The sequence below is a fragment of the Poeciliopsis prolifica genome, unplaced genomic scaffold (genome assembly GCF_027474105.1).
Source record: "Poeciliopsis prolifica strain line A6 unplaced genomic scaffold, Auburn_PproV2 SCAFFOLD025, whole genome shotgun sequence".
NCBI classification, from domain to species: domain Eukaryota; kingdom Metazoa; phylum Chordata; class Actinopteri; order Cyprinodontiformes; family Poeciliidae; genus Poeciliopsis; species Poeciliopsis prolifica.
The window spans coordinates 2,965,909-2,981,714 of record NW_026562400.1 but is presented as its reverse complement, the minus strand read 5'-3'; the positions used below and the strand labels follow the sequence as shown (position 1 = coordinate 2,981,714).

Sequence of the window (15,806 nt, the reverse complement as noted above, 5' to 3'; positions counted from 1 at the left end):
CTGAGCTCCATAAATCCAGCTCCAGTAAAGTGCAGCTCTAAGTGGACACGACTACAGATCTGCACCTTAAATAACGACGCTATAAAAGAAAAATTGGACAAGACAAAAAAAAAAAAAAAATAGAAAATAATCATTTTGGAAGTAGATTCAAAATGACATCCTTATAAAACGCTTTTATAGTGACATCAATCAGCTCTCTAAATCATCACCCCAAGCGACAAACTCCTGGCACTTATATGCAACACCCTTCATGCGCATTCCTTTGAATGGTGGGCTGCGCTGTCAATCAGAGGAGTAATGGGCTGTGAACAGGCCTCCAGTGTTTGGACTGGAGGGCTCGTCGGACAGGGTGCCAACCCAAACAGGCAGCGCAGGACTCCTCTGGATGGCGGACCGAAGTCTCCTCAGCCGCTGCCATACTTCATGCTGTCCACACAGCTCAGTCACACACGCTAATCCAAACAAACTAACCCCGGTCAGGCCCACTTACAGCTCTGACAAACATGGCATGAAAACTGCAGAGCGACAGAGACAGGTGAGGTAGGAACATCTTTTATCCACATTGATATTCCCTTTTCGAATAATGAAATCCAGAAAAAAAACCTTCACTTTGCTCTCTAATAAATCTTCATTCAGCAGGTTTCATGTTGCTGTTTTATATCTCCATCCAATCTTTTGCTTTTCTTTCCCCTCTGCAAAAACACCAAATCTTACCAAGTATTTATGCAAATATCTTATTACACTAGAAATAAGGCAAAACTAACTTACAATCATTAAGATTTAAGATTAAGTAAATAATTTCTTCATATTGATGAAAAACAACTATAGTTCCATTAGCTGATAAATTTGCTTATAACAACATTTTCCCCATGTTATAAGTGAAATAATCTATTGCTTTTTCATCATAATTACAGAACTATTTACTTAAAACCAGCTCCTACATCTTGCTTTTATGTTAGTTTTGTTTGACATTCTGTAATCTCACGCCAGATCAATGTTAGGAATAACTGTCATCTTGTAGCGCTTTTTAACTTTCATCTCATCTGTTGAGAAAACGAAGAGATTTGAGAAAATTATGAATCTCTATAAAATGACTGAGATGTTTCTGTCAGAGAAAACTTGTAAAATCAGATTACAGCCAGATTATTATGGATATTATGTTTGTATAAAAGCCAAAAAAATTGCTTTGAGACTTTCCTGTGATCTCTGAATAATTAATAGAGTCCAAGAGACATTTTGTACGAAATATGATCAAATACCCTTGAGGCATTGCTGTAAAATATGCACACAAAAACTGCGGTCAGTCCAGAGGCAAAACAGTCTCTAAATTCACATATTTCTTGCTTTTGTTTCTGCTAAGGCTAACATTACAACTTACAAAGATAAAGAAATGGTTTGTGTTTATATTTTACACTCCCTCCTCCCATCGGTTGGACAAGCGGAGGTTTTCCCTCAGCCATGTCTGCAGTCCAGATCAGCTCGTCCATCAGCACTGCTGACACAGGAAAGTCTGTCCGTGCAGCGCGGGGAGCGCATGAGGGCAGCAGACAGTCGAGTCGTGGCCTTTGCTTAGCTCAGCAGCCTTCTCGCTGATCATAACAAGCCTCCTTTTCAACACTTTGTTAAAGTCGTTGGCTTTCGAGGCCCGGCGGATGCCATCTCTCTGTGATGTCTGGGGCTTCATTCTCGATGAAGGGAAATTCTTTCACCTTCTTTCAACAGGCGAACCGGCCTGCGCGGAGACCTGTATATAACTGTTAATGTTGTCTTTGCCTCTCAGGAGGCTTTTCACTTCATCTCCTGTGCTGCTGCAAGCGAAAGTCCCACATCCTGACCAAATCAGACCAACAGGAGCAGCAAACCAAGCCAGGGGCCTGAATCTCGCTGTCAGACCGTACAACCTGTGCAGAGCCAGGAACTGGCCGTCACAGGGAAGATTTATGGAGCCCCGGCTGCTGGGGGGCCACGCTGACCCGGCCCTCCGTCCCACAGACAGGAGCAGCTCCGTTTTTAAACAAAACACTGCAAAAAAACAAATGATACAAAGTATTTGTGGTGCCGTTTCTAGTGCAAGTACCTTAACACCATTGCATTAAAACAAACCCAACTTACAAGTAACTTTTCAGCAAGATATAGGAGCTTATTTTAAGTCAAGAATTTCAAAATATAAATGAAAAAGTTCGAGTTCCACTTCTAGTTATCACTTATAGCAAGACATTTTCCCATAAGTGAAAGAATTTGTTCCTTTTTCATTAAAATTAAGAAATTATTTCCTTAAAACAAGCTCTGATCTCTTGCTGATGAGCTACTTTAATGTTAGTTTTGTCTTAATTCGAGTGTATTAAGACATTTGCACTAGAAACTAAACCACATGTGTCAAACTGAAGGCCTTGGGCCAAATTTGGCCCACCATATCTTTTTATGTGGCCCTCTGGACTCCAAATTACTTCACTAAGTTCTTCCAGTTTTTCACAAATCCTCTAATTTCACACAAAATCAACAGACCCCCACATGTTTTCTGATTTCACTGCAACGTTTTGTCAAAATTGGTCAAAAACATTGGGCTTAATTGACTCAGCCTTACTTGATGTCAGGTTTATGATCCATTGTTGATACAACAAGTAATAAAAAAGAAGAAGTCACGTTGAACATCAAACATTAGCGCAAATATAAAAAGTTCTTACATACATTTCTAAATTAGCATCACAAAGTATGTGGTTTTGATTACAAAAAGCCACAAAAGCAATCACAAAATCCTGGAGGGACAGTATTTATTAATATGTCAACAGTTTAATGGGCTTTATCGATGTGTACCGGCCCTTTAAGAGTATTCAGCTTTCTGAAACCAGATTTGACGCCCTTGAACTAGACGAAAAAATATTTGTTTTTGCAGTTTTCATCTTACTTTGCTCAATACCTAGAAATTACATTTATAATCTCAATACAATAAAAAAAAATTTTTAAAAATCATGCACTAAAGTTGCAACATGTCAGAAAACAGAAACTTTCCCGAAATATTTGCACTGAAAACTGGAGAAATAAATAGTAAGCTTGTGTGTTTTTGCAGCCTAACATCCATCGGCCGCGTCTCAGTTGGAGGACAGCAGAGGACCGCTGAACACATCGCAGCTGGTGTCTGCAGGTCCGATGAGATGAACTGGTGTTGGCACATCAGTGGATGGTCAATAATGGATTAAACAAGGTGAAAAAGAAGACAGAATACTTAGAGGTTTGACAAGAGAGAAGCTAGCATGTTGCCAGGATGAATGTTATGGACTAATTTAGCTTTTTGCAAGTAATAATCTGCAAATATCCCAAAAAATGTACACAATGAAAGAGTTTGTATGCTTTTCCCCACAGGAAAATTTAAGAACTTTGTGAAGCATTTTCAAACTTTTCCAGCACATTTTAGAAACCAAAACAACACAAATAAACTAAAATAGAAAACAGGCTCAATTGACTGTTATATAATTTATTACTATTATAATTTTTGTGGTGGTTTTCTACATTCTACAGCAGGGATGAGGTAAGTAAAATATGGCAACATTTTATGTTTTATTAAATGTCTCTAACAGACTAAATGCACCTGCCTGGTCACACTAATTAAAAAACAGCTTTTATTTCAATTACACTGATCAATAACTCATCGATCCATTGTGAATTATGATAAACATTCAATACACTGAAGCAATCCAAACAAGCCTTGCAGGTAAATTATGTTTCAGCTCAAATTAAAAACTGGAATATATTTAAAATCTACAGAAGAAATCTCTCTCACAAAGTTTTGTAAATGTAAATCAAACATGTTTTAATATGAAACCAATAAAAAAATGATCACTTTAACAAAACCTTTTTGATAACATGAAGTAGCCCAAAAGTTGTAAAAAAAAAAAAAAGCTAATACATCTGCTCTCAATTTAAAAAACCAGATAAATCAAGAACAGATGAGAAACAGTTTCACTGACAACTATCAGTTTGGAAAGTGTTTCTGCAGCCATTAAGGATTTCAGACCCCAGGGAGCCACAATTAGAGGACATTATCCACAAATGGAGAAAACATTAAAGTGGATTGGGTGGTAAAAAGGTGTTAGGGTGCAATGGGCCACCAAAAGAAAACGCTGATGTCCGGCTTTAAGCACTAATATTATTAATACAAATATCTTTAAATGATGAAAACATTCATTGAAATGAGAAGCTTTCCAAATCAACCTGGCCCCATTTGAATTCCCGTTAAATCAAGACTTAAACACATTTTTAGATAGTTGAGTTTAATGTCGTATCCAGAACCGATTACAATCACAAATAATTTAAATACACTTCAAAAACACAAAAATCTTACAATGTAATTTCTAGAGAAAATGTCTTAACAGTTAAGATGAGACAAGTTAAATTAAAAGTAAGTTTTCAGCAAGTAGAAGCGTATTTTAACTCAATTTCTTATTAACTATTGACAGATAAATCAACTTATAACATTGGAAAAATGTTATAAGTTAAATAATCTACCAGTAGAATTAACACTTTTTCATCAATATTATTTACTTAAAACTAAAAGGTTACTTGTAAGTTAGCAAACTTGAAATAACACAAAACTAAGATATTTGCACTAGAAGCTAGACCTAAATTAGTTGGTAAGATTTTGGGTTTTTGCAGTGTAGAACCTGAATGACAACAAAGAGTCGACTAAAAGACGTCAAACAACTAATTATAAATTAATCTCAGGAAATTCAAGAATAGATGACACAATTCGAGATCTACCCTCCTGGAAAGTTATCAAAGGTTCAGGAATAACAGCGAGCCATAAATGAACAATAAACTTTAAAAAATTACTCCAAGAGGAAAACCTACCAAAGCCTCTGCTGGTCATCAATACCGTCATTATTTAGTCTTTCCTGTTTTCGTCCATCTTTATTTCACTCATTATGAAAACAGGACGGATCTTCCCTCCATCCAGGACTTTTACAGTCTGGATCTATGTGCAGACCCCACACATCCTGGACACAAACTGTTCAGACTTTACCTTCAGGGAGGCGCGACACGGCTCTGATCACAAAAGCACGTCGCAACGCAGAAAAACACCTGTAATGAACACCTTACAGCCAGAGGAGTCGAGTATGTAGTGAAAGGAAATGTTTGCACCCTGACATCAAACCTTTGTTTTCTGAAAAAAGAATCAGAAACTGATCCTTTATTCTTATTTTATGTCCTCTGAAATTTATGCAAAAGTCAAATTTCTTGTTTGTCCATAAAGCTGTTCTGACTCCTGATTCATCCAGAAGGTGAGACCTTTAATAGCCTTTAAGAGCCTCACAACCCTCAAAGTTCGCAGGAAGAGACGAAGCAGAAGAGGCACCAATAGGAGAATCCATAACCACTGATTCAAATGAAAATAAACATCTCAATATCAGATGATTAGCAAACTGCCAACAAGGTTCGGGGAGGAATTACGTTTTCCCGTTGGTTTAAGACAGTTTTACTCCCATTAAAGGAGCAGAATTTTGTATTTTCTGACCACATAGTGACATTTTATAGCACAATCAAGTAGTTATGTTACCTTCAGATGTCATAAAATGCTATACATCTAAACAGAAATTTGGCTTTGTAATTTAGCACCTTGAAATTGGGCCTCCGTCTCTTTGAAAACTCTGCCTTCGGCAAGTCATCACAACATGATTCCTGTATTAACCCTTTAGGAAGTTTTTTACCAAAGTTGCATAATGAAGTAGCTCCCATAATGAGGTCACAGATTCCCAGTTCTACCAGGTGTTTGCTAATTGCTGCTGGCTAGTCTGCAGGGGCTGATCGGGGAAGTCACATGGTATGACTGCTCTCTGAAAACTGGAAACTGCTGCTGCGTCGTTGAAGGCGGCGCTCGATCCACCCAGGCATCATGTGCAGATGAATGGTTGCCAGGGAGATTAGAGGATTTCTCAAACGTGCATGAAAGAATCAAAGCAAAGCTCCAGTTTTGTTTTTGATGAGGAAATAACACAATATGACATAAAGCTCAAAAAAGATCTTATGTAATACTGCCCCTTCAATAAATATAATTATTTAAAAACTCAGATTATGTCCGTCTGCAACTAAAATGGATCATCTGAAACATGAACGACTGAAAAGTACACTCATCACGCTTTAGATTGTTTTGATCCTTATGCCTAAACATCTGTTAATTATCCTAAATTCAGAAAGTTTCCATGTTTTGTCTCACATTTAGCTGAAACCCAACTTTGTGTTTCCACAGATTGATTCTACTATAGTTTATCATGCAGCGCCGCTGAAAAACAACCAAATATTTCACCCAGCTTGTCCTGTAATAACCGGCTTTCATCAAGAGACCCTTCAGAAGCGGGAGAAGAAAAACAAACCCCTTTTTTCTTTTACCAATTCAAGCCCTTTTCTTTTCTCTAAAATTACATCATTTTGAGTAGGTAATGATACCATTTCATGTCTATAAGTGATACTCTGATGTTTCTGTGCTATAAGCGTAACAGCGGCGACCGTTAGTGCGGCGAGACGGCTGCAGCGTAACTCCATTACCTCACATATAATCAGAGCGCAGACAGCTGACTGGCTGATTAATGGCTTCAACCTGGCCGGCACGCCTGCACCAAGATGCAGGCCGAGCGCAGAGCTGCTATTAGTGGCGCTAGCGATACGGGTTTAGGATAAACAGAATCAACAGGCCTGTCAACAACACAGCCGCATCCGAAACAAGCACCCAAAGCTTCAGGAAAGAAAAGACAAGAAAACAAACTTTTATCGATGGTGGGAAAAAAAAAAAAAAAAAAACATCAGGTAAACTGGATTTCATGGCTGTTAAAATTAAAACAAGTGAGAAAAAGCGAATATAACTTCATATATAAGTAATGTAGCTAAGTATTTGTTCCTGGGACGCGCACTGATGACATGGGTTCGTGCAAATATTGATAATAGGAGCAAAACTGGAAAGGCACTGTGTGCACAAAGGTCATTCAAATGTTTGAAGTTCCAGATTTGCCTCAGCTTTAACCACAAATGCTGTTTGTCTACGCCGACTGCAGCCAAATGCAAAGAAAGGCCCATAAAAAACGTCTGGTCACAGGCTTTTAGTATTATTATTATTATTTTAGTGAGTGTGTGCGTGTGTGTATGAATGTAGAAACCTGAATTTCATTAAGTTCTAAATCTGAAAAGGGCTTGCTGATTAGGTGGTTTCAGTTTTCTGTTTCAATCTGCTGCTATCTCCAGAATCAGTGTCTGGCAGCAGAAATCCCCAACAGTAATGTCTCCTGCACATAGATGGCATCAGCGCACATGACTGCCAAATTCCTTCCACTTAATTATCTCTGAGCGATCCTTTTTATGTTGAGGTCATGGGAGGAAAACTATGAAATCAACCATAAAACTGCTCAAACTCACAATTATATTTTACACTGAGAAAATGTATTTTTTTTACCCCCCAGCCCCTGAGCACAGGGTGTAACTTTGCCTCATTTTGAGCGTATGTATTGTAATTTTTCCTTCGTTATTCAAATGGAAGATTTATTGCTCTTATGCCTCGACGTAATAGGATTAAAGATGCAACTTTTCTTCTGTTTTGAACTACAGAAAAGTTCTTCCAAGAAGTAAAAGTAGTAAAGCAAGACGCAGCTCATAAAGTACGATTATCCAGCAGTCAGAAGGCAGCTCTGAGCATTAATGGGCATCTCTGACTTTGGGGTATTCTGATCAGAGCTTCCTTTGGAAGGAGAAGGAGGTCAGATCTGTTGACTGAGACAACCTCAGCTGACCAGAGTGAGAGGCACGAGGACGGAGGCGGCAGCCCGCTCCTCTGCGGTCGCAGAAAGCAGCTTCCTTCTGGTAACAAGAGGAAAAAGCGTTTATATCCCGAGAAACTGCAGCTGCTCAGGAACTTATGACTTTGTGACCTCAAAGGGTTCCAGAAAAACATCCTTAGCTGGCGGGAAAAACGACAAAAGAACAGTGCGATTCTTTCACACTTCTGAGACATCCAAGAAAATGGATTTTACAATTCAAAAATAAAATTACTACAATAAATACATGAAAACTGGCATGTGACGATGCAAGGAGAATTCCGGTTTTCATGAATGATAGCCACTGAAATACCTCTGTAATGTCGCAGCATATTGTCCAAAAATTAATTTACAGTGGACCCCAACAATTGCTAAAATCCATGAATACTTGTGACCACCTCAAAAAACTCTCAGCCTTATTCAAACACACAATATCACACATCCATTGTTACACAATAAGTAATGGTTCTCTAATAGTTGAGATAACTTTAGTTGTTCTTACATTCATTTATGACATCAGTCTGAACAAAGCTCACCCACTCTTCACTTTCCTCTGTGAGACGTTTGAGGGATTCTTTACCAATTTTTAGTTGCATTGATTCCTGCAACAGTGGCGACAAAATAAATCAATCAATCCTCCAGCTGGTCCAGAACGCTGCTGCTGCTGTTCTGACTGAAACCAGGAAGCTAGAGGACATCACACCAGTTCTAAAGTCCCTACACCGGCTCCCTGTAGCTCAGAGAATAGACTTTAAAATCCTGCTGATAGTTTATAAATCACTGAATGGTTCGGCACCACAAAACGTTAAAGATCTGCTGTTCTCATAGCAACTTTCCAGACCTCTTTGGTCTTCTGGTTCTGGTTCTGCTCCGCATCCACAGAACCAGAACCAAACACGGAGAAGCAGCATTCGGCTTCTAAGCACCACAAGTCTGGAGCAAACTTCCAGAAAACTGCAAAACTGCCGAAACACTGAGGTCCTTTAAATCTCAGCTGTTTAGAGAAGCTTTTGAGAAACAATCAGTGAAACATTGAACTATTTTTAATTGTTGACTGTCTGTTTTATGACCTTGTAGAGTAAAGCACTTTGAAATGCCGTGCTGCTGAGGTGTGCTACACAAAAAGAATTTGATTGATTGATTGATTGATTTGATTGGAAAAAAATTCTCACTTCATCAGTGAGTGACTTCAGTCAGGAGAACAAACTAAATGTCGGAGGTTTGAAGAGAGCAGGACATCTTCAAAAGGTTTTCTCAATATTTCTGAAAGTGGTATTAAATATCTGTGTATAAATATGTTATAAAAACATGCAGGTTTTCATGGGTGTCTAAGGAATAAACACATACAACATGCTAAATTTGTCACCTGCATAAACATTTTAATTTTATTCTAAAAAGTTGGGTAAAACTCTTCTGTATCAGATTTTTTTAACACACACAGTGTGACGTCGCCTCTAAATTAATACTAGCTGCTCAAAGCAGGATGGCTAGAAAGCATGACATTGTATTCAGTCCCTCAGCAGGTCAAAGCATTTTTTCTCAATTTATTCTATTATCATCCTTGTGCAGCACTTCAGTGCAGTTTTGCACCTGTTTTTAAAGTTCTTATTTAAATAAATTTCACATTGACAAAAGATTGGAAATAATGATGCATAAATAAATACTAATGATAGGACACTTCAGAGCACTTTTCATCATTACTAGAAAAAAAATTACTGATTTAATCTGTTAATCTGTCTTATGAAGACAATACTTCATTTATAGTTTGACAATAAACCATGTGTGTATAATAGAGACAATCAGCATGTTATTAATCATCAAATGAGAAGTCGGCACTAGAATCTAACTTTATGATTTAACATCCATTCCCTGCCTCTTATTATTATTATTGACTGTGTAGAACAACTTGTTTGTGGAGACTTGCACCTTCATAAATAACCGATGAAGAGCTCGCCAACATCCAATCACATTTCCTGCAAGACGATCTTTAGGTTTTGGGATTGTAAACACATGCAGTTGTATCGCCACCAGGACAATTTTAATGTCCAACGTGCTTCATGACATCAAAGTGCAATTAAGAATGACGGCCGTAATTCCAACGGTATGTTCTCCCTCACTTCAAAAAACGCTCTCCGGCCAGCAGTGGGAAACATTGTGAAGGCTTCTGTTTAGCCAGAGTCTAATATCAACACAGCGGCGGCAGACTTTAATCCAAAACTATGAAGGCCGATGTGTCACTGACACAAATAAACATCACCAGAGGCCACAAATACCTACCTCTCATCCAGCCGGCTGAGTGGCAGCTGAACATCTGCCATGTGCATCACTAAGCAAACACGGAGGAAATCCTTGTAAAGGAGAAAAAAAGCCAGAGCCGTGACCATATTTTCTGCTTGTGTTCTTTCTAAAAAAGATGCTGCAGGACGGTGGAGATTCAGAGACATTACTATATGCAGCCTGTTGCTGTGGCAGCCTTGGGTTGAGACCGCAGCTCTCAGGAGGCTGAGGCCTCTTACATCTGGACAGCACTAAAGCAGCTGGATGTAACTCAAAAATAATTGCTTCCTCTACAGTGTCCAGGAAAACACCAAGTGACTGCCATGTTCACCGCTCCTCCCTGCAGGGAAGGCAACTAAATCAACATTTTTAGGCCATTTATCATCCGCTGACTTTGTAGCCTTTGTTTGGACTTTGTGAAAGCAACAAGAAACTCAAAGATAGTCGTTTTGCTACACAATGAAGCGCTGCGGAAATCAATGAAGCTTGATTTCATTGATTTCATGAAATCAATAAAATTTCCAACCATTTCATCGAAATGGTTGGAAATCCAACCATTTCCAGAAAGTTTGGATTCAGCATTAAAGGCTCTCATTTTTGATTAAAGGTGAAAAAGAAGGTCACAACCCATTTATGCCTGAAAGGAACCCAATAAGCTTCCTTTGATGCAAATAAGCTGTTTCTGGCCACGCCTCCTAACTCTGATGCAAATTTGTACAGTTGTACATCTTTGACCCCGGAGACCTTCAGCAAACGGTTTCCAAATGGTAAGTCAACATCAAAACACGTCTTTTCCAGCAGCCATTAAGGAAAAGGATAAAACGAACGCCAGCAAACATGAAGTGAATATTTGTGTATTTCGCTTCTTTTGCTCAAAATTTTATGTCTATTTAATCATTTGTGCTAGTTCTATGCATTTATTGACTTTATTTTAAAGCATTGTTTGTCCTTGTTGCATTGAGAAAACCATCAATTCAAAAATGTTTCTTTAATCTCCTTAAAAGTATTTTAAACAGTGGAGACAGTAGGATGGAAATTTTGTAATTTTTTTTAAGTTTACTTCTGAAAGTCTGTTATATTTTTATGCAAGCTGATGCTTAGCCATTTCCCTTCTTTTAAGACAAATTTCTTCCATTAGAAACAAAAACAGTTGCTAGGGCTCCACTGGAATAAAAGTCCCTTTAGTGAGCCTGGATTTCTGCTGTTTGTGGGCATCAGTGTAAGGTTTTCATCGGTACCGTGAGCGAAGCGATGGACCCAGTAGTAGCAGAAGTCCACTCCGAGGAAGGTGAGCCACCAGGTCCATGCAGAGTCCCAGGGCAGCTCCAGCAGGCGGAAGTGATCCCACACATACAGGTAAGCCGACAGCTCACAGCCTCTCATCGCCAGCCTGCAGGATGAGACGGTCAAAGCTCTGCATCAGCAAAATGGCAGTTTTTGTTTTTCCACAATGAGGAACTGGAGGGGCAACGGTGAGACAGTGGGGTATGTGCTAGTTCTTGGTGTTTACAGGCAGATGGATCTACATAAAATAACAAAACGACCTGCTGCCACAAAGGACTGCAGAGACAGATGCTGCAATGGTCCAGTCAAAGTCCAGCTCTAAATTCAGTAGAGAATCTGTGAAAAGGTTCTGAAAACGTATCTGACTTATTACCACATATGGAAAAGAAATGAATGGAATTGTTTTTTGTTGTTATTGATCAGAAAAGGGTCGTTAAATAATCGGATTAGAGCCACATTTTTCTGCCAGCAAGTATTTATTCAGACTTGTTTCATTTTAATTACAAATTTGCATAAAGTAAATTGCTGCTTCCTGATTATTTTTTATTTTGCCAGTAGCCATATCTTTGGTTTACTTTGATCAACAATACAATATATTCTGATGCACAAGAATTGGATGTTTTTCTTTCAAAACATAAAAGTTAAAATAAATTAGGATCAGCTGCTTTAACCTTCCCATTTCTTCTGTCCTCTAGGCCCGTCACAATAAATCAATTAATCACATGATAAATTAAAAGACACTCAAATTTCATTTGCTTGATTTATTGTTTTCCTCTTTCTTCTCGCTTTTCACCAAAACCTGAATGATAAAAGTCATCAGTCTGGTGTTGTATTTATTTTGGATATTTAAAAAGTCTTCCAGTTCCAGTGTTAAATGTTCATTAGAGGTGAGAATATGTTCTTGCATTTTTATGCCATTATCACCAAAATAAATGTTCTCAAAACAGCAACATTATTGTTTATGCCAATAAGTTCTGGGACTATTGATCATCCAGCAAAATGTGCCACCATGACAGGCTTAGTGGCAACTAGTTACATTTACTTGAGTACATTTTTTGAAAAATAAAATACTTGCAGGAGTATTTATACTACGCTGTACTTTCTACTTTTACTTGAGTAAAACTTCTGGATTTTCTACCCACTGAACAACAAACCAGACACAGACCTGCAGTTTTTGTTAAATTCTCATTTGATTTTTATTGAAAGAAACTGATTTGGAAAAAAAAATATTTTAACTGATTTTGGTATTTTTGTTACTTAAATGAGTTATTGTCAGTTCTGTCCTTAAAATAACAAAAGTTCCTCTTAACTTTGCATTTTGGTCCACCTAATGATGTAATTTTTAAATATTACATTATTGATGTTATTTGGTGCTTTTTACCAAATACTTTTTATTTACTTGAGTAAAAACATGTTGAATAAGTGTTATTCTTGGGGAAGTACAACTCGGATCCTCTGCCTGAGTTTGTGACACTTTGTGACACATATTTACGTCTCGATGGGTGCAGCAGACTTACAGCGGGAGTCTGGAGATCATCCCAGCAGAAAGGGAGGTGAGACCGTCACTCAGCGTAACTACAGGGCTTCCTGTCATCAGCGCACCCACCACCAGCTCCAGCAGCATCAGTCCCACAAAGTACGGTGTGGCCTGCACACACACACACACACACACACCCACAACACACACGCAGTCAGGACGCAGCTCGACAAGAATAACACCATTTCAAGTCCACTGTTGCTTTTACTAGTTGTACTGAAAGGGAGTATTTGTTTTGGCGGATGAGCTGAAACCTTTCAGGACTTTCATGTCTTGTGGTCCGTGATGTTTGTTTCGCTGAACGAGACCAGAGCGGCAGGTCTGAAGCCACCGTGATTTGGCAGGTTTAAAAACGCAAACATTTATGCGAACAAAGCAGCGATGGAGGGAGGAAAGAGCTCAGTGGATGAATTACACATCAGTGCTAACAAACTGTAGAAAGTAGTAACGTCAGAGGGAAGCCAAGTGAAATAAATGCAGGATGGTCAGTGATAAAATGCAGCCAAACAAAGTAATCTGTCTAACATTCAGTTATTTCCAGGATATGTTGCTTTTAGACATATTAGAATTCCATGAAGTTTCCAGAAAGGTTGGATTTATATTGTTGGATCTCACGTATTACAGAAAATCCTCACCAACACTCAGTAAATGTGACAACTTACAACTTAAAGAAAACATGGGAACAAAGAAACAATATAATTGAACAGATAGATAGATCTGCAACTTTAAGTGAAAACTATTGATTATTGGTGTGGAGTTTCCATTGGGTAAAATATGTTGGTCAACATTATTGACCTACTGATACGATATAGTTTAATTCTACTTATTAATTTTAAGTTGAGAGTATTTTTTACAAAAATAAGTAAATGCAATTTTATGAAATCAGCTTAATAATATACCAAACTACACACAGTCATTCAATTTTATTGAATATGCTTCAAGTATTATTTTGTAATTAATTTAGCTTTCTTTTAAATGAATCAGATGGAGTCATGCTATCTGTTAGCAAGTTAAAAGTATAGACTAGTTCATTGATTTAACCAAATGTGATTGTGAAAGCAGATTTTCCTTGACTGCTACTCTTGATATCCAATTGGAAATATGTTAAATTTCAGATTCTTCCTACCACAAGTCAACCTGAGCAAAGCGATTGACCTGTTTTTCCAAGTTTGTTCTTAAGAGTAACCTGATAAGAAGCTGAAATTTTAGTCATAAGAGCCTAAAAGCCATTTTATTGTGCTTCTTGTAGATTTGTGCATCATAACGCATCATAAAATACACCATCAACTACTGGCCATCAGCTGTAAATGCAAGAAATTATTTTTATTAAATCCAATATGGCCGCCAGAGAAAACAGCCTGTCAACCGACCCGGCCCGCCTTTCTGCTGTTGACGACTCTTGTAGGCAAAAACAATATTATGACATCAGACGACCGCTAGAGAACAATACTACTGATGTGTTTCTCAAATATCTTTGATTTTGGAGAAAATTACAATTGATCACCTAAAAAAAATAAAAACTTTTTACAAAAAATGTTTTCCACTGTAAAGAAAATGAAAACAAATTTGGACAAAAATTCAGACACAAAGGATCATAATTCATGCATGAAAGGGTTAATTACAGTCAGATTTTATTCATTTGATTCTTGTTTTGAAATTCAAAGTGTTTTTTAAAAGATAATTTAATCTTTCTCTTCCCTTTTAATAACGAGGATCCATATGAAAACATGGTATGAGTTTATGGGACAGGAGTTCATTAGTTAAGATTATTATGGTGCAAAATATGTGTCTTTTACATTCCTGGTTCATTTTATGCTGCCATCATGTTTGAAATAAAAATTCATGTGTCTAATTTTAGAGAGCTATATATAAATAAAAATATTTATTTGCCTGTTTGATGTTTTGTAACCATTTTTCACATGCAAACTACATTATTTCTGAGAAAACACCAAAGGTTAAACCGTGATCATTGGACACACCTATGGATTTGTCCAGCCTTGTTACGTTAATCGTATTTGTTCTTAATTTCTCTGTATTTAGACTCGAATGACATCTTGAACACTTGCAAGTTTCAAGCAATGCAATTTGTTTTGTCCCTTCAGAGTTGATGTAGTTTGACCAGGAAACTACAGCAGAGGATTTGGAAATGTCAAAATTACGACAAAACATATCAAACAGAAACAAGGAAAATTAAAATGCGACAAATATTAGATTTCTCATTCAAGCTGCTGAACGCTAAACAAACAACTGGTGACATGTCTTTTTCTAAGGGTTCTGGAAACTTGCTCTAACCTCTTAATGGATCCGTCAAACAAGGAACAAATTAGTGAGGGAGGGGGTCAGAAAACGGGTGAGAGCTGCGACCTAAGCAGTATGCTGGTTAGCTCCACGCTGAAGGCTCTCACAAACCGAAGGAAGATCAGTTTGGAGGTTGGACACCTGGCTGGAGCGAGGCGGGGAGGCACGGTGGGACCGCAGAGGAGCAGATGTGCAGGTGGAGCTGCAGGAAGTGAGACCGTGCATGCAGGTGTGTGTGTGTGTGAGCAGGCAGAGGCGTGAGCACCACCAGAGACCCGTGATCACACGCAATGTTCCAACATCTGGCAGCTAACAAATGGACTCGCAACACAGGCAGACCTCCTCCAAACTCTGCGAAAAAGAAAGAGATTATCGTCCTGGCCGAGAGCCTTCCTTCCTTCTTTTCCTCCACTTCTGTCCTGCAGGAAGTTTCACCACAACAGTCGAGTTCCTGTCCGCTTTTTGAGCGATCTCATCCGGGCTGGTTCTCATGCAGAGCGATAAGTTTGTTTTTGTTTTCTTTAAAGCATGCATGTGTCAAACGTTCCTTCTGTCTCCTGATATTTTTCTCTCTTTAGTAAAATGTTATTTTTACCCCATTTATTGGGATCATTTGA

General features: G+C 38.2%; 1 protein-coding gene across 1 annotated transcript in view; it reads right to left on the bottom strand.

Annotated features, from left to right (window-relative positions):
- agmo (alkylglycerol monooxygenase) overlaps positions 1–15,806 on the bottom strand; it is a 67,343-nt gene that overhangs the window by 42,282 nt on the left and 9,255 nt on the right. The window contains exons 2-3 of the mRNA XM_055047314.1: positions 12,872–13,002; positions 11,309–11,460 (exon numbers count right to left, since the gene is read on the bottom strand). Coding sequence (XP_054903289.1) covers positions 11,309–11,460; positions 12,872–13,002 — 283 coding nt within the window. The remainder of the gene's footprint in view (positions 1–11,308; positions 11,461–12,871; positions 13,003–15,806) is intronic.